Source organism: Asterias rubens, chromosome 3, assembly GCF_902459465.1.
Source record: "Asterias rubens chromosome 3, eAstRub1.3, whole genome shotgun sequence".
NCBI lineage: Eukaryota > Metazoa > Echinodermata > Asteroidea > Forcipulatida > Asteriidae > Asterias > Asterias rubens.
The window spans coordinates 21,976,692-21,996,081 of NC_047064.1; the positions used below are offsets into that span (position 1 = coordinate 21,976,692).

At 38.1% G+C, this 19,390-nt stretch overlaps 1 protein-coding gene across 1 annotated transcript; it reads left to right on the forward strand.

Moving 5' to 3' along the window:
• Positions 1-345: 345 nt before the first annotated feature.
• LOC117287985 (speckle-type POZ protein-like) lies at positions 346-17,407 on the forward strand. The gene is made up of 8 exons (XM_033768650.1): positions 346-435; positions 7,621-7,742; positions 8,111-8,262; positions 9,222-9,349; positions 9,786-9,963; positions 10,459-10,637; positions 11,795-11,937; positions 13,086-17,407. The coding sequence occupies exons 1-8, from the start codon at positions 397-399 to the stop codon at positions 13,234-13,236; spliced, it is 1,092 nt and encodes a 363-aa protein (XP_033624541.1). The 5' UTR covers positions 346-396; the 3' UTR covers positions 13,237-17,407.
• Positions 17,408-19,390: the final 1,983 nt, after the last annotated feature.

Sequence of the window (19,390 nt, forward strand, 5' to 3'; positions counted from 1 at the left end):
ATTGGCATAATGCATAGGGATAGCAGCAATATAAAATTTATCTTTTAGGAGTTGTGTTGGTTCTGGCTGATTTATGTTGTTTGTCATTTTGTAGTGCAATTGACTGTCAAGGTTCAATTGCTCTCTATGGAAATCAATTGATACATGTATGAGTATGGAACAAATGCTCAGAACTAAGCCAGGCTCTCAATTATCTTTTTCAGATGTACTGCGTTTGTAACCCAACCCTCTGGGTGCCAAACAATGAGATTTCAGACCATGAATTTTAATCAGACTTTTTGTAACGCATTAAATTTTCATGTCTATTTATCCACAGGTTGAATTTTGTCTTCTTTGTGACTGAATAACTAGTCCAAGCTGGCGACGTCACGGGCCCCTAGTCCCCCGCCTGCAGAAATGTCCTGCCCTGTGGCAGAGAATTGGTGCTACACACAGGTAAACAAATTTATAATTTTTAACTGGAGAGATTGAAATATTAAAGGACGTTAAATTTGCATCGGGGATGAAGAATATTTTGTATTGTTACCCGTACTTCAGAGGGAGCTGTTTCTCACAATATTTTATACTACATCAGACTACAGCTCTCCAATGCTCATTACCAGTTAAGTTTTTATGCTGATAATTATTTTGAGTAATTACCAATAGTGTCTTTAAATGTTGTCTTTCTCACAATAATTTATACTACATCAGACTAAAGCTCTCCAATGTTCATTACCAATTAAGTTTTTATGCTGGTAATTATTTTGAGTAATTACCAATAGTGTCTTTAAATGTTGTCTTTCTCACAATAATTTATACTACATCAGACTATAGCTCCCCAATGCTCATTACCAATTAAGTTTTTATGCTTGTAATTATTTTGAGTAATTACCAATAGTGTCTTTAAATGTTGTCTTTCTCACAATAATTTATACTACATCAGACTATAGCTCCCCAATGCTCATTACCAATTAAGTTTTTATGCTTGTAATTATTTTGAGTAATTACCAATAGTGTCTTTAAATGTTGTCTTTCTCACAATAATTTATACTACATCAGACTATAGCTCCCCAATGCTCATTACCAATTAAGTTTTTATGCTTGTAATTATTTTGAGTAATTACCAATAGTGTCTTTAAATGTGGTCTGCAACCTTTCTGTACTCCCTGATGACCTTTAAATGAACTTATAATCCCCAATCATGGATTGAGTCAAATAGATTCATCGTTTGAGTCAAACTGATTGTCCAATTTAGCTTTCCCTATACAATGAAACAAAAAAAATACCAGTACTCTCATTGCAGCAGAAAGGGCTAGCGAGCTTGCATTTGGCCTGTGTTTTTTGTTATGTTGTTGTTTTTAAGAAAACATTTCCCGATGCGTTTTATGATTTTTTCTAATGTGAGATCAGATAGGGAGTTTCATCAATGAAGTGGCAATTTGGTTTATTTCATAAGGGCGACTTCCGTCTAAAAATTAAAAAAGTTTATGGGAATATTTGAAAGCCAAAACAATCAATATTATCAGAGTTTGAAATGAATGGTCATTTATTCACCAAATGGGAGTGAGAACAGCGGCGAGCATGAAAGTGTATTATGGCTTTAACTGCAGGAATTGCTTCAAGGAAGGGTTGCTGGCCCAGTGCTAAAATGACTAGACTATTGCCAGTGTTACATTGATTATTATTTGGAGGCCATCGTAGCATTTGTAGTGACCATGTCATTGCAGGGATACGTAGACATCTGAACATTAACAGGTTTTAAAGTGGAGTGGGGTATACAAATTTCATAGCAAAACATCAAAGGAAACTGTGCAGAAGTTTCATCAGATGTAATTTAATATTTCTGTCATCTTTTAAAGTCACCTGGAAATATAATTTTTTTTCTTTCAAACATAAGAGTACATGCTTACGAACAATAAAACAATTTTTTTAGTAATTGTTTGTCACGATTTATATGTTTAAAAAATATATAAAGTTGTTTGGGGGCTGACTCCGCCTACCCCTTTTGTGACGTCAATCGAGGCAGACTTTGCCTGCAATGCGTATAGTAAACGCCTAGCAAAGTACATACGTCCAAAAAGTGTTTTTCTGCATTCAGCAGCAATACACCTGGTCGGCATTGCCGGGAAAAAACAATTTTTTTTTTTTAAACGTACAAACTCACGACATGTACTTTGCAAATGTGTTTACTCTACGCATTACAGGCAAAGTCTGCCTCGATTTACGTCACGAACAGCGCCCTCTCGGGTCGGGGTCTACTCTTAAATTTGTAAATAACATAAGAACTGATTTTTTAAAACCTAAGTTAACTGTTTATTCACATTCCACTCATCAAAACACATATATTATTAGTGACAAAAGCTTCGTTTTGAAAAAATAACACTTCCAGGTGACTTTAAAGAGATAAAATTGCAGCGTAGTGTGCTATTATAGCATAAAGTCAACAGTTTGCAGACGTGTCCAGCTTTTTCAAAAATCAGATTATAGAATCAGTTTATTTTTAGACACGAAACAGCGCGTATTTATTTGATTGAGTCTATGGATGTCATGGATGTAGACAGGCGATGAGGTGCTAGACATCGATGCAATGAGTAAGGCCTAAAATATGTTCAGGTGCAGTTTCTGTACTGTAGGCCTTCATGAACATGTAGGTTAAAGGCAAGGTACGTGTACGGTAAATAGACTTTCAATTGTTGGAAATAAAGCATTTAAAATAACAGCAACTTTCGTTAGTTTAAAGCATTTTTAGAATCATTTCACCTACGAGTTTTGTGGTTATAAATGAAAAAAGATAAATTTTTATCCAAAAATATTTCAATCTGAAAACCGTTTCTGTCAGAAATGTTTCTACTTTTAATACCTGTAGTACATGTTGTACACTGTACATTTTGAATTTTATATAAAACTTTGAATACAATTTTAATACATAATCTGCATGGTGATCGGCCATTGCTTCGGTGCCCTTTTGTGTCACGGTTCAACGAACCTCTACTTTCTTGCTGTACACTTCTATTAGCGCCCTTCAATACAAGGCTTAGTTACATGTATCCCCCTCATAGCGCTAAGTTCAAGGACTGTGCAGGTTGACCTATATCTCTCTCCCTCTTCAGTATAAAGGTTTGCAAAATCCCATCTGGGAAATTATATGTGTACGTGTAGCAATTAATTACACGCAGTTGAAGGTGAAAGCATTTAGCAATAGCGTTTCTAGTTTAAACTGCAAGTTCGCAGTATGAAGTGCGCTGTACGAAATGTACATGTGATTCTGTATTCAAATACTGAAGGAGAAGAGAGGCACACACTTACTGGGGTATTCTGAGAATAGAGGCACACACTTACTGGGGTATTCTGAGAAGAGAGGCACACACTTACTGGGGTATTCTGAGAATAGAGGCACACACTTACTGGGGTATTCTGAGAATAGAGGCACACACTTACTGGGGTATTCTGAGAAGAGAGGCACACACTTACTGGGGTATTCTGAGAAGAGAGGCACACACTTACTGGGGTATTCTGAGAAGAGAGGCACACACTTACTGGGGTATTCTGAGAATAGAGGCACACACTTACTGGGGTATTCTGAGAATAGAGGCACACACTTACTGGGGTATTCTGAGAAGAGAGGCACACACTTACTGGGGTATTCTGAGAAGAGAGGCACACACTTACTGGGGTATTCTGAGAAGAGAGGCACACACTTACTGGGGTATTCTGAGAAGAGAGGCACACACTTACTGGGGTATTCTGAGAAGAGAGGCACACACTTACTGGGGTATTCTGAGAAGAGAGGCACACACTTACTGGGGTATTCTGAGAAGAGAGGCACACACTTACTGGGGTATTCTGAGAAGAGAGGCACACACTTACTGGGGTATTCTGAGAAGAGAGGCACACACTTACTGGGGTATTCTGAGAAGAGAGGCACACACTTACTGGGGTATTCTGAGAAGAGAGGCACACACTTACTGGGGTATTCTGAGAAGAGAGGCACACACTTACTGGGGTATTCTGAGAAGAGAGGCACACACTTACTGGGGTATTCTGAGAAGAGAGGCACACACTTACTGGGGTATTCTGAGAAGAGAGGCACACACTTACTGGGGTATTCTGAGAAGAGAGGCACACACTTACTGGGGTATTCTGAGAAGAGAGGCACACACTTACTGGGGTATTCTGAGAAGAGAGGCACACACTTACTGGGGTATTCTGAGAAGAGAGGCACACACTTACTGGGGTATTCTGAGAAGAGAGGCACACACTTACTGGGGTATTCTGAGAAGAGAGGCACACACTTACTGGGGTATTCTGAGAAGAGAGGCACACACTTACTGGGGTATTCTGAGAAGAGAGGCACACACTTACTGGGGTATTCTGAGAAGAGAGGCACACACTTACTGGGGTATTCTGAGAAGAGAGGCACACACTTACTGGGGTATTCTGAGAAGAGAGGCACACACTTACTGGGGTATTCTGAGAATAGAGGCACACACTTACTGGGGTATTCTGAGAATAGAGGCACACACTTACTGGGGTATTCTGAGAAGAGAGGCACACACTTACTGGGGTATTCTGAGAAGAGAGGCACACACTTACTGGGGTATTCTGAGAATAGAGGCACACACTTACTGGGGTATTCTCTTACACTCTTTTTTACACTTGGCCCAATTTCATACACAAAAAGATTTTATGCTATGCAAAAATTATCAGGATACCAGGCAAAGATTGCGCGTGCAACATACATTGTAAGCAGCTCTATGACATTTGGCCCTAATACAAATGTATAGTGCAACTTCTTATTATTAGCGTGATAACAAATTCAAAAAGATGTTATTATAAAAGCAGAAAGTATTCCTTGACAAGTTTCGTTGCTAAGCATAACCAGGTAGGGCACTAGTCGTAACAATGTAAACTTCATATTTTGTCTGGTAGCAAAATTTATTCTGTGCTAAGCTTATTTCTGTGCTTGCTTGGTTTTATGAAAATTGACCTAATCACCACTATGGTTATCTTTCTTTTTTTCCCGTTGTGGTCTTGTGGCAAGTAAAACCAAAACATTTGACCATTTCCAAGCATTGAGGGTTTCTTTTCTACAAACGTTGGTATTCCGCCAAGTTCAGTCATGTGATGTAGATCCTGATACAGTGACAGTGTTTCCGTGTCATGATGAATGTTGGTTAACATTTGTTTTAGTCCAAACAATAAAATAAAAAAGAGCAGACCTGGATTTACTGGGTTAACAAACGTTAATGTATTCTTGTGTTAGAGTTGTATTCACAAAATAATGTTGAGAAATATGTGCACAATTCATACTGTGCAGGCCTGGAATCACAAATACGCTGAGGGTCACAGAGGTCATGCCATGGTCTTCATTGCCTGGCATTGGTGCCCCTTAAAAAGACTTTCTACTTAAAGTTCCCTTCGCACAATGAAAATGGCTGTACGCTCTGAGAGATGAAATCCCAGGCCTGTTAGATCCCAATTAATGCTTCACTACATATACATTGTATGTACTAAAAACACCCTTTCACACAAGAGCAATTTAGCAAGGGTCCCTTGCTAAATTGTAGCATGGGTGTAAGATTTTACAAAATGCACCCCGTGTGAAAGGTCAATATTTTTTGGAGTGTCCAGGGTCCCTTGTCAAATCTTGTCCAATATTGCTACATTTTGTCGGAGGTCTGGACCTTTATCAAAATCTATGTCAATGTACAATCATGGAGATACATGTACCCCATGTACTGTACATGAGGGTGTACATGTATTATACAATAGCCTACATGTTCAGCCAGTTCGAGTACTACATGTATGCATTGAGTGTGCATAAACTATGATGTAGTTATTGTAGGCCTGCACTGCAGAACTTGGCCGGGTATTAAACCAGTGCCTGGGGCCTTCGCATAAAGCAATAACGTTTAATCACCCCAACTGTCACAGCGAAAATGTATTTGAGAATATATCAATTGAGGGATTTCTTAATTTGACCCGACATGCATTTGCGCACACGTTCCAAGTTGACCGTATGAGGACACCCTGTGTCCGCATGGCAGAGCAATGATCATCAATACGTTCATCATTATCAATCTACAAAATGACAAATTTTTACGCTATAGATTGATGGTGTGGTTCACAAATGTTTACGGTGTTATGTAGATTGATGGTGTAATTCAAATTCCCTGTTTGGAACGTGAGGCAAGGCTGCCTCACATTTCTCTGTTATTGCCTTTGATTATTTCCCACCGGTATACATAAAAGTCAGCGCCTTGTTTCAGAGATTTAACGGGGAGGAAATCAAAACTGAAGGTTCATTTTGTCTCTTGGTTGTGGTTTTCCTTGTTGTTGCTTCTTGAGGGAAAAGAAAGTTTCTACTGGAAAATTTGAAAGCTTGACACCGTTTTTGTTTAAAGGCAGAGAAGTCTTGGCAATGACAGCCATTGTTTCAACTGCTTTTTGTCACATTCTTGGTTTGATTGTGTGGCGGGGCTATGTACATTGTAGACATCTCTTTTGTTTACAAATATTGTCTCCTATTTTAGATTGAGGGCCTGTATTCTTATTTTCTTTGGTAATAACTAACTGTTGTACTTTGCAATAAAGGCTGACCATATTTTGACAACCAAGGTTTGCAAAACTCATGGCTAGTAAAAGAAAGATCTACATGGTGTAAGACACTCTGTTTAATACTGTCAGTATTACAAATTGTAGTGAACTGCACTTGTATAAGAATAGGGATACATGTACTTCCCTAACATTGTTCCTTCTGGACAATTACATTGCGACTAGGAAATGTGTACTGAATTTGTGCACTTTTGACAGCAAATACGTTTACTTTGACTTCGCGCATAAAGACTTAAGTGTCTGCAATGGGAATTTGTTCGGCCAAATTAGGAATTCATTATTGTGCATTGTGAAAGAGTCCAGTGGCATCAAGCTTGAAGTTGAAGTGCCTGGCTTGAAGTGCCACCCTGGACCCAGTGATGCGGTTGAGCAGAAAATACTGCTTGACAAATTTATTTTCTAAGCAAAAATTGAGTAGGGCACAAGCCACAATTATGCAAACTTAATGTAATTTTGGCTGGTAACATATTCCTGCTAAGAAATACTCTGTGCTTAGCAATTTTGTGTGCATACAGGCTTTTTAATTTGGACTATGCACAGTGCAATGTTTCACTGCATGTTATTTCCCTGTATTACATACAAAATCCCATATAGAGCGGGGAAACAAAGAGGAGGTAATTGAATATTTCAGACCTGTAGGTGGTTTTGAGAAGTATTGCACAACTGGCAGGGTGGTTGTAGGGAAATTACCTGTTCGTGTAGTAGTGGAAAACATTTCAAAATTAATATCGATATTAAACAAATTAATAATAAAATAAAAAAATAAAATAAAAAAAATTGGGTGTAGGCTGTTAATATCAATATTTAAAGATTTTATATTTTTAAATAATAAAATTACATAAAATTAAAAAAAAATTAAAAAAAGACCTGAGGTGTAGGACGTCCTTAGCAACACCCCCTAGCAACAGCCGGAGCTGTGGTCATAGCCTCCAATATGGATGCAGCCTCAGTAAGATTCATCCCTACAACGCCCTACTTCCCAATTCTCCTCCTAATTCGTCCCTTTCTTTTCTCTTGTTGCTCCAGGTGAAGGTGGTCAAATTTTCGTACATGTGGACCATCAATAACTTCAGCTTCTGTCGAGAAGAAATGGGCGAGGTACTTAAGAGTTCCACCTTCTCATCTGGTGCTAACGACAAACTCAAATGGTATGCGGTACAGGGTGTTCAGTCATTTTAGGCCTAACTTCATTAAGCTGTTAAGCATAAAAAAGTTACTTAGCAAAGACAAATCTTGCTTAGCAGAAAAAGGGTACCAGCCAAAATATCTTGTAAAGTGTTGCTTGTGACCGGTTCCCTGTTGGTTTTCGCCTAGCAGAAAAATTTGCTAAGCTCAATTTTAAGCTTTATGAATTTAGGCCCTCGGGCCTGGAAAATGTGTTTCTGCTCTTTTTATTTGTTGTGCTGATTGGAATCAGTGGAAAGGGTTAATAACTGAAAGTCACAAGTTCCCTGTCACCGTTTAGGGAAACAAAAAGATAGCTTGTTAATCTTAAATCTGTTTTTTTAATTAACAGGTGTTTGAGAGTGAATCCCAAGGGTCTGGATGAGGAAAGCAAAGACTACCTCTCCCTCTATCTCCTCCTGGTCTCATGTAATAAAGCAGAAGTCAGAGCAAAGTTCAAGTTTTCCATTTTGAACGCCAAGAGAGAAGAAACAAAAGCAATGGGTGAGTTTTGACAAAGTTGTTGCTTTGTGGAAGCTGAAGGTAGACAATAAAAACAATATCAATTTTGCTGTCGTTACATTGACAAGTTTTTCATTGGTTGGAGAGGAGGATCAGAACAAGAAGCCCCCCCCCCCCATTTTTTCAAACCCACCAGGCCTATGATTGTCAGGAATTTCTAAAACCTTTCTGTTCCTTTAAATCTTTTCTTGAAAGAAGTAAAGCAGTCATCAAAGAGGCATGAAATAGTTCATAATGAGTCCCAATATGTAGGTTTTTACATTTATTTCTGGTGAGTTGTAACATCTGAGAGGTTCTGAGTCTCGAATAAGGGGGAACCCAGGCATGCAAGCCATTTGGCGACATTCCTTCAATCTCTTCCCTGACCCTGTAGTTAGTTGTCCATTAGAGCGAAGAAAGATTCTGGAAAGCAAAGGATCCAAGAACCGCAACCATCATCATTGCCATAACAATGATGACAAAAAGGCAGTGGACACTATTGGTAATTACTCAAAATAGTTATTAGCGTAAAACCTTTCTTGGTGACGAGTAATGGGGAGAGGTTGATGGTATAAAACATTGTGCGAAACGGGTTCCTCTGAAGTGCCATAGTTTTCGAGAAAGAAGTAATTTTCCACGAATTTTATTTTATTTTGAGACCTCAGATTTAGAACTTGAGGTCTCGAAATCAACCATCTAAATGCACATAACTTCGTGTGACATGGGTGTTTTTTCTTTCATTATTATCTCGCAACTTCGACGACCAATTGAGCTCAAATTTTCACAGGTTGGTTATTTTATGCATGTTGAGATACACAAAGTGAGAAGACTGGTCTTTGACAATTACCAATAGTGTCCACTGTCTTTAAGATGACAAACCGACAGTATCTTTTAGGAAATAAAGTTTTGTCTAATAAACGAATAAATGTTTCTGACTTCTTCATTCTCCCTGTTTCCCACAGAGAGCCAGCGAGCCTACCGGTTTGTCCAAGGCAAGGACTGGGGCTTCAAGAAGTTCATCCGACGAGATTTCCTGATGGATGAAGCAAATGGTCTCCTCCCTGATGATAAACTCACATTATTTTGTGAGGTGAGTCGGTGTGTTTTAATGCGTCAAGTACATAGTGTGGACCTGAGAACAAAAGAGGTCCACACAGTGTAGGGACTTGCACACTATGTGGACTTAAGCCCGGTTCATTCTTCCTGTGAATGAGATACGAATTTTGACACTACATGACTGTTGTAGCAGTGAATGATTCCAAGGAGTTCAGCACAAGTTAACTGCTGCGAATTATCCTTTGCGAGTTTGTGACATTTGTATCGCTTTCGCATTTGCAGGAAGTATGAACTGGGGTTCACACACAAACACAGACTTTTTAACAGTGTTGAAGAACGGGATTTTCCTTATAAGGAATAACCACAGAGTTGTTTGTTCATCTGTCTGTTTGTGTGTTTGTGTATTTGTCTATTGGTAGGCGGGGGAAAGCATAGACATTAAACAAGAACCTATTATTTTGTTTGTGTAGGTAAGCGTGGTTGCAGAAACAGTCAACATTTCCGGGCAGTCAAGTCAAGCCCAACTTAAAGTCCCCGAGTGCCGGTTAGCAGACGATCTGAGCTCGCTGTGGGAAAGAACAACATTCAGCGATGTCACGTTATGTGTCACCGGCAAAGAGTTCCTGGCGCACAAAGCCATCCTTGCAGGTAAAAAACCCCAGACATGAACGGCTGGAGGAGGAGACTAGACGCTCTTTGTCTGGTTTCCTTTTTGCATTCTTCAATTTGTGCTTCCTGTCACACCCTCCCCATGTGTTCCTTCATCTTTGAGAACATGCCAATAAATGGATAGTGTTTGATGTTTGAACATGACCAATTTCCCAGATATCCTAGTTTTTAAAGCTGTGATGTTCCTGTGTTTTTTTTCCTTCCCAGAAATAATGGATGGAGGTTCTGTAGGAAAGTCTGCAAACATTTACATAGAATTCCTTTTCACAATTTGTTAACAAACTTTCCATCATAAGATTTTATGTTTTGTCAGTGGATTTCTTGCCTGCCAGATTAACGTGTTTACAGATCAAGCCATTAATGCATTTATACCATAGGTCCTTTTGGTTGGTAAGCAGTTTCTAACATCTAATTTTATTTTTTCTGTTATTTAAAAGGATTTCATTACCCATGTGCTATCTCATTTATTTTCAGCACGTTCACCCGTCTTCAACGCCATGTTTGAGCACGAGATGGAGGAGAAGAAACACGGCAGAGTAGAAATCACCGACGTGGAACCAGAAGTCATGAACGAGATTTTAAGATTCATTTACACAGGGAAGGCGCCCAATTTAGAGAAGATGGCTGATGAATTATTAGCTGCAGCAGATAAGGTATGTTTATAGTTTCAGCAGTCGGACCTTCTGCTGCAGAAAGTGATACCAAAACAACTGCTGCAGTTGTCTTGGTTCAGAAAGCTGCATTTGTCTTGTAGAATAAATTGTTGCATTTTTTTCAGTCCAGACGGCTGCATTTGTCCTTGCTGTTAGTCAACTGCTGCAGTAATCTTGGTCCGAGCAGCTGCAGTTGACCCTCCTGCCTCAGAAAGTGTATTGAATCAACTGCTGCAGTAGTCTTGGTCCATGCAGCTGCAGTTGACCCTCCTGCCTTAGAAAGTGTATTGAATCAACTGCTGCAGTAGTCTTGGTTCATGCAGCTGCAGTTGACCCTCCTGCCTCAGAAAGTGTATTGAATCAACTGCTGCAGTAGTCTTGGTCCGAGCAGCTGCAGTTGACCCTCCTGCCTCAGAAAGTGTATTGAATCAACTGCTGCAGTAGTCTTGGTTCAGAAAGCTGCAGCTGTCTTTCCTGCAGAATAAGAAAATCTTATTGTCGACTATGTCTTAAGACATTGTGTGGACTTTTCAATTTTTATTGTTTGTAATTTGCTGTAATTTTTATGAAATATTTGTGTAATTTGCGCCTTCGATCATCCTCAGCTCTGATGGAGATGGCGCATTAGAAATGCAATAAACTATTATTATTATTATAAGATTTAAGAATTTTGTTCTACCTAGTGCAACTAACCCTTTTAACAGTAGTTGGTCAAGACAATTGTGTGCATTTTAAAATATTTAAAATATTTGTATAAACCTGTTACCCTCATCCTTTTCAATCACTGTCAAATGGTTATTTTAAACTCCTGCTTGATATTGTTTTTTATGTCCTTTGTTTACATTAACTACCCTAATAAATTCCATGTTGCTTATCGTGACAATCAATATTTAGAATCTTGAATCTTGTTGTCATCCATTTATTCTCCTTGTACACAGGGAAAACAACTTCCAGTGAATACTTACAATCTTGAATCTTTCTGTCCATCCACAGTACGCTCTTGAGAGATTGAAAGTAATGTGTGAGGATGCATTATGTTCTAATCAAGTCATTGAGAATGTACATGTAGCTCAAATTCAACATTTCTTATGTTTCTTAAATTCCATGTTTCTTGACAATGAATATTCATAATCTTGAATCTTTCTGTCCACCCACAGTACGCTCTTGAGAGATTGAAAGTAATGTGTGAGGATGCATTATGTTCTAATCTAGTCATTGAGAATGTAGCTGATGTCTTAGTATTAGCGGATCTTCACAGTGCAGATCAGCTTAAAGCTGTAGCAATCGACTTCATCAACAGGTGAGTTAATGGACAACATGTTTTGTCTATTGATACTTTGAAGCATTAATGATTTTGAATGTGTCGTAACCTGTTTGCTGTTTGTACAAATCAGACCTCACCTTTTAAAGACACTGGACACTATTGGTAATTGTCAAAGACTATTCTTCTCACTTGGTGTATCTCAACATGCATAAAATAACAAACCTGTGAAAATTTGAGCTCAACTGGTCATCGAAGTTGCGAGATAATAATGAAAGAAAAAACACCCTTGTCACACGAAGTTGGGTGCGTTTAGATGGTTGATTTCAAGACCTCAAATTCTAAATCTGAGGTCTCAAAATAAAATAAAATTCGTGGAAAATTACTTCTTTCTCGAAAACTATGGCACTTCAGAGGGAGCCGTTTCTCACAATGTTTTATACCATTAGCCTCTCCCCATTACTCGTTACCAAGTAAGGTTAATTATGCTAATAATTATTTTGAGTAATTACCAATAGTGTCCGGTGCCTTTAAACTAGCCTGGTATAAATGGTCTTGTACAGCAGTGTGTGCTTCTAAAAACTGGCAGCCTACTTCATTAAAATCCTCAATTATTTTCCTTTTCTGATGTGAACAATAATTTTTTTTAAAATTATTTTTGAGTGTATTAATGAACCTCATTTGACCATTGAACTGGTTGTAATGGCTACCAATAATACATCAGAAAGATACATTAGTAGCAAGTTGAACAAATTAACTTAAAATGTTACCGATGCTAGCAGGGTTAGTTAGGGTTAGGCTTACATACTATAGTTACTACTTGTGCATGTACTAGCTTTTTGTTTGCGGGAGTGACATTTCCCCATACTGTGGTTTGAACACTGGCCTGGTGACCAGTCTTCTTTATTGGCCTTTCTTTTCCATTTTTTATATTTGAAAATGTGTTATAGGCTTGTGATAATTTTATGTAAAGCTTGCACGGTAAAATGATAAAATACTACCATTATTTTTACTACCAACAGGTAGAAATGTCATTGAATAATTTTATTCTAGGGTCATATTCTAGGTTTTTATTTTGTCTCTTGGTTTTAATATCAATAAATGGAGTAGACAATATGTGTGCTTCGATGAACAATGAACTTAGCATATTGAATTGCCTACCTTCTCTTCCTTTTTCATTACTCAAGCAGCCACGCCCCAGAGGTGATGGAAACAGTAGGATGGAAGACAATGGTCCACAGTAATCCGAACCTCGTAGCAGATGCCTTCCGTGCCCTCGCAACATCTCAGAGTCCTCCCTTCATGGGTCCGCCAAGGAAACGGATCAAACAGAGCTGAGATTTCCTTTTTGATATAAAATCATCTTGTCTCCTTTCTATTAAAACTATGTACATTGTACAGTAAGTAATGTATAGATGCACACTGTGGTCATGGTGTTCTAATGACATTAATTATTATGATATAAATAATTTCTAGTTTTCACACAAGTTTTGTTTGTTTGTTTGTTTGATGGTCAGTTTAGACATGGAGTGTATATATTATTATATATATGTCTGGAAAATGAAATATGTACAGGCTTTAGAGCGAGTGGAGTTTGGCGCTGGAAATCTTGTTTTGTGGCTTTGTATTTGGACTGGCAAGTTGTAAGGCTGAGATGTGTCAACGTTAAGTCAATTTATGTGTTCTTGTTTTATACGATCGCATGTATTAAAATGCTGGTTTTTGACAAATCTTTCTTGAAATTAACCTGTGAAACCTGTGCTCATTTTTGTTCTACAAAGAAAACAAAACACACTTGCCACAAGTGAGAAGTGGCTCAATATGGCTGTCATCTCATAACAAAGCACTGACATTTCAATTTTAAACGGCAAATAATCGCTGACTTTAAAGCCTGAACTCTGTGAATAGTATATACCAAAGTTAAGGCTGCAGCAATATAATGTAGTGTAGATTATAGGGAACAGCGTACTGACCTTCTGTACATATCAGTCATCTCCTAATGTATTTTTATACCTGTCTTGTGTCTCTCTCCCCATAGGAGATGTTTAGATTTGGCGATGTATTTGCAAAGTTCAGGTTGCCGTTAAAGAGTTTGAATGTGGGGAGTTAATATAGAAGTAACGTGCAGATTTGTTTTAAAGGGGTTCGTTTGAACCTGTAGCCCCAACCACACCCCCTCCCTTTTCAAAAGAGACACACCTCCATTTGTGCAATTTATGCATAGATTTGATTGTTTTTTTCTAGTGGTTTTTGGTTTTGTTTTTACCCCAACATTCTGAAGGCTTCTTTTTTGTTTGCTGTATTTCGGGAACCTTTGTGAACCTTCGGAATATTTTGAGAACCTATGTGAAGTTTCCATAACACAGTGAAGGCACAATAAACAGGCTGGGGGGGGGGGGGGTAACACCATGCCAGATATTAAGCACTAAATGATTTTGGGTTTGGAACCAAAACACAGATCACAAGTGTAGAAACTTTTTAAAGGTTGAACAAAATAAGTCTTGGAAAAACAAATTGTGTCATATCTCAGAGATATCTTGTTCGATTCAGTTTGTATTTGCTCTGGTTTTATTTCAACCACACCCACAAAAATATGAAATAATTTCCCACAAAAAAATTCTAAATTATTGAAAACATTGACGCAACGTTTAAAAGCATCATTACGTTTAATTGATACCTGTGAAACCTCTTATTGATTTCATCACAGGAACAAAAACATTGATGGAAGTCAAAACTGCAAAATTAGTTACAGGTTGAATGGCTTTTGACCGGCACCCTGAACAAAGATATTAACAAAATAGGGACTCTGTTAATATAAGGGCTAAGTAGCTCAGTTGGTAGAGCGCCGGCACGTTAATCCGGAGGTCGTTGGTTTAAGTCTCTCTGAAGTCAATGTTTCTTCGTTCAACCCCAAATTATTTAAATCAAACCCAGTCAGTTTCTCTTAAGGTGTGTTTTTTTATTAATAAAAAAACCTTAACTTATTTACTACATCACCTGAGTGTTGTATCATGTATGAAACAATGTTGCATTCTCGGTTTTTTCTGTTTTTTACAAATACCTTTTCACCCTTTTTCCACTGAACGCTAATTTTTTTTTTTAAACATAGCTGTAGAGTTGTATTATAATGCTGTTCATGAAGTAACCACATACATTGTACAAGTTAATGTAGTTTTATTTTCAAAACAGGGTCTCCAAGTTAAATGTTGTACATACGATTTAAAACGCATTTTGTTTTTGTTGGGTTGTACTGCATTTGGTGCTATAGACTAGTGTAAGTCTCACACGTATATAAACATTTTTAGAACCACTTATTTAACGTTTAAAGGACACATAGTCGCTATTTCAAAGGGAGAGTATATCATTGGTCATAATTACTCAAAAAGTTATTGATTATAAAACATTACTTGGTAAGGAGCACTGGAAATAAAACATATTTTAGAAACAGCCCCCTTTGAAGCAAATGTAGTCATAGAGAAAGGGGTAAGTTTTGTGAACCGGAAAAAGGCTTCGGGCATGAGAAAGGCTTCACGCATGAAACCTTCTCTGCAGCAAGTGTGTGTTCTTGCAACATCCCGACAATTGAGTCTAAATCTTCACAGGTTTGTTATTTTATGCATAATTATTTTGGGATACACCAAGTGAGGATACTGGTCTGTGATAATTATTACCAGAAGTCTACCCTGCCTTTAGAAGGGTAGACGACATACAAGTTTGACGACATACAAGACTTGCACTGTCTATTGAAACCAACTCCCTCGACCTCTGCCCCCCAAAAATTTTTGCCTGCGCCATTTTGGGGGGTTCAGATTTCCCTTGTGCGCAGTGCGCATTTTAGGTAAACCTGCTTACACAACATCTTTGCTTTCTTCGATAATTTACTTCTGAAGTTCTCAGAAGTTGGGCCCTGCTCACCAACAAAGAAGAGGTCAAAAAACATTACAGACCTTATGTATTTTGAAATGAAGGTTACTAATTGTCCATTCTGTAACCCGCAGTCTTACATTTATGTGCATTTCCATTGCTTGTTTGCCTCATTAATGTATTTCTAAGATGGATGAAGCTTCAGGGTAAGATTTACACTTAATGTGGAAGCAAATACGATGCGAATGTCGTTGGCGCCAACAAAAAGTCTACTTAAAACATTATTCTTATTAAGCTTCTAAAACTTTAAGATGTGCTCTCATTGCCCTGTTCTTAGTCAGTTCATCAATTTTTAACCGTTAACCAACTTGCAGCCCAAGCCATTTTGCCAAGCAACAGGTCAGAGGTCAAACGCTAATGTTCTCGAAACTTGCTGCGTCTTTCGAGCACCTTTAAGCGAAATGTTCAACTTACAGTTCTCCTTGGAATGAAATATCTTTCATTCTGTTTGAATATTTGGATAATGTCATATTTTGTTTGAGTACATTTTTCGGAAAACAGACGTTGCTAAGCAGATGTGTCATGCTACGCGGAACTTTTATTATTGCCAATACTTATATAAACTTTTAATTTATTCATGAATGAGGTAAGGCTTGAATATAAGACAAAGGTCCATTTGTTAATGATGGTAGAGTGTTACAATGCATCATTGTAATCATTCGTTTTATACTTTTATTTGTTTGTGTGTATTCCATAGTTCAATTAGTTCCATAGAGTTTGGGAGATGTTTTGGGCAATTGAATGTTTCCAATAGATTCCATGTATAATATCAACTCGTGTTTTAGAACTAAGCTGTCCAAATTGGGAATTTCTCCCAATGGGAGACTTTGGGGGACATTAGGGCACGTTAGCCGACTCACTAGGTAACGACCTACCAGGTAAATACATGATTCTTGGAACAACAAAAATAATGTAGATTTACCTGTGAAGTCTGCTGCCACCTAGCGTTCAAAAGTATCCTATTGGAACCTGCTGTTCTCAATCTAGTTATCAATGTTTCCCAATAGGGCTATCCACCCCATACTGTTGCATCTGTTAACTGTCAATGAAGTTATTCAAATGAACTATAAATTAGGAATTTTTACCCTAATATGAACCTTTTGAATCTCAATATCATGGAAACCTTTAGAACTCAATCTGGTTATGAAAATCCAATCTGTCCCAATTAGGGTTTTTGTACCCTGGTGGGAATCCAATGCGCTCTTTGTGTATAAATGATTTTGCTCGATTTTCGAATGGCCTTCATCTTAAGTTGGGAGTCAAACACACACAGGGTTCAATTCTCAGTAGACATGGTGCTTGTATGCATTGGTGGTATCGAGTTAAAGTTCAAACAATAAATATCAACAAGTTTATTTGATGATCATATTTGAGATGAAGTCCCGATTGGAAATCAAACTTTGACTTAGTAAATGGGATTGTGTAAGACGTTATTCTGGTCGTCAACCACGTGTTCTAAAGACATTATTTAAATATGAACATTGCGTGCAAAGCACACCCAACATGTAAATATATTTTTTCAATCTTTCTGATGTAGATATTTATTTGCATCTCAATAAAGAAAGGAATCCGACAAAGCACAAACTTACAGAACCCTAGCCTCTAAGAATATTTTCTTTAAGCATAATTGTTTGCTTCACCCCAACCCCATGCACCCCTCCAACCCCCCCCACCCCCCCCAAAAAAAACACACCAACAAACAAACAAACGAGCGAACGAACAAACACCTCGACACACCGACAAGCAAACAAACGGAAACCCAAACCATGGAGCAATAAACTATACAAACCAAGCCACAAAGCACAGGGTTTGCCCTAAATTTGACCATTGACTAGCCCAATCGGACCAGTTGCTTGTGGTTGTCTATCATTGTACATGATTCCTCATACTTTCATCTGGAGTAGTTGTGCTTTTCAACACTAGCCATAATGGACCTCTTGGACATGTTTTGACTGCTCCTCGGTGTTTTCGAAAAGGCTCTGGGGCCATTTTGTAGCCTTTTTAGCACGTGACCCCGCCTCCTTGAGTCTCTATTTGTTTTGAAAGTCAAGAAAAACGTGTAGTCGACATTGTGTCCAAACCTCTTGTTTTGTTTTTCTGTTAATGCACATAGTCAGTAAACCTCCAGGGCCCAATTTCATAAAGCCTGTAAGCACAAACAAATTCTTTGCATGAAATTTCTTTATTGATAAAAACAGGATTACCAACCAAATTACCGCATGATTTTCAGGATAAGCAAACAATTATGGCTGAATACCGGTGAAAAGTAATGAAATATGCAACAAATAAAAATTTGGTTGGAAATCCTGTTTTGTTTTTTGTTTTTTTTGCTTACAGGCTTTATGAAATTGTGCCCTGGAGTGAATATTGTGACATTTGGGAGGTATTCATGGTCTAGAATAGGGGGGAAATACACGCGTGCGTAATCTTGGCTTGATATCCCAACGTGGGACTTTGCCGAGTATACGCCTCTCTTAATATTTATGCATGACGTCAAAATTCTTACCCAAAATGAGGCTATGGGCGCACGTCCCCCATCACTTGTTGCAGTGGCTGCGCCCATCGCCTCTTTTTGAGTTAGCTTTGTGACGTACTTCATGCATAAATATTAAGAGGGTGTATAGAAGTAGAAGTAGAATCCAGTAGAGGCCCGCCCCTAGCCACGTTCAGAAATGTTTGCATTTCACGAGAATCTGCATTTCGTGAGAATCTGTTATTTTCCTAATTTGAAAAGTGCCTAGGCGCCTTGACTGATCGATGTCGCATGTCCTTAAAATCGAGGACACTGCATTGATGGTCCCGTCCAAAGCCTCTTTAGATTCGACCAATGAGGTTGCGGCTAGGGTGTCACGTGTCCATTAATCTGAATAATTATCTTTATGACCAATCAATGATAACAGAGCGTATATGTTTATAAATTAACATCAAATCCCGTTATCATAGATTCTATAATTACCGATTTATTGTCGTTGTAAAATGTTGATCTAGTTGGACGGCGGTTTCCAGGCAGATAGTAATGTATTGCGTTGTTAGGTAACATCGGGTCCAGTCGAAATGGTTCCATCCAAAAACGTTTCAAAAGGAAAACAAAATCAATAAGATATGAGTCTCAAAAGTGACAAAAGGGGAACGAAGAAAAGGAAAAAGAAGAAAAACAACAACGACAACAACAACAACAACAACAAAACGTGTGCAAAATCCATTTAAATAAGCATTGCCTTCGGATTTGGGCGCTTTTGGGCTATACAAGCATTGTTGTTGTTAGAAGAAGAAGAAAAAATATTTTAAAAAAATAATATAAAGCTTTCAAAAGTATTTGGCTTTCCTTTGAGTTGAACTAGATGGGTCTGTAAATCTTTGTTTGAGACAAACATTTGGTTTTACGATGCCGGATCGTGTTAGTTCACGAAGTAAATGGGAAAAAAAAAAAAAACTTTCAAGGGCTTTTTGATGTGTGAATCACTACTTTTAAAATATCTTTCCAACCATATTAGTTTCACAACAAGCGTTTTTATACCATAAAAGCGACAAATCCGAAGGCAGTGTGTCCCTTTAATTTGAGTTAGAA

Coding starts and splice junctions, on each gene's coding strand:
- LOC117287985 (XM_033768650.1), top strand. CDS start 397: ATGTCCTGCCCTGTGGCAGAGAATTGGTGCTACACACAG. Junction 9,350..9,785: donor AACTCACATTATTTTGTGAG/GTGAGTCGGTGT, acceptor TTGTTTGTGTAG/GTAAGCGTGGTTGCAGAAAC. Junction 11,938..13,085: donor GCAATCGACTTCATCAACAG/GTGAGTTAATGG, acceptor TCATTACTCAAG/CAGCCACGCCCCAGAGGTGA.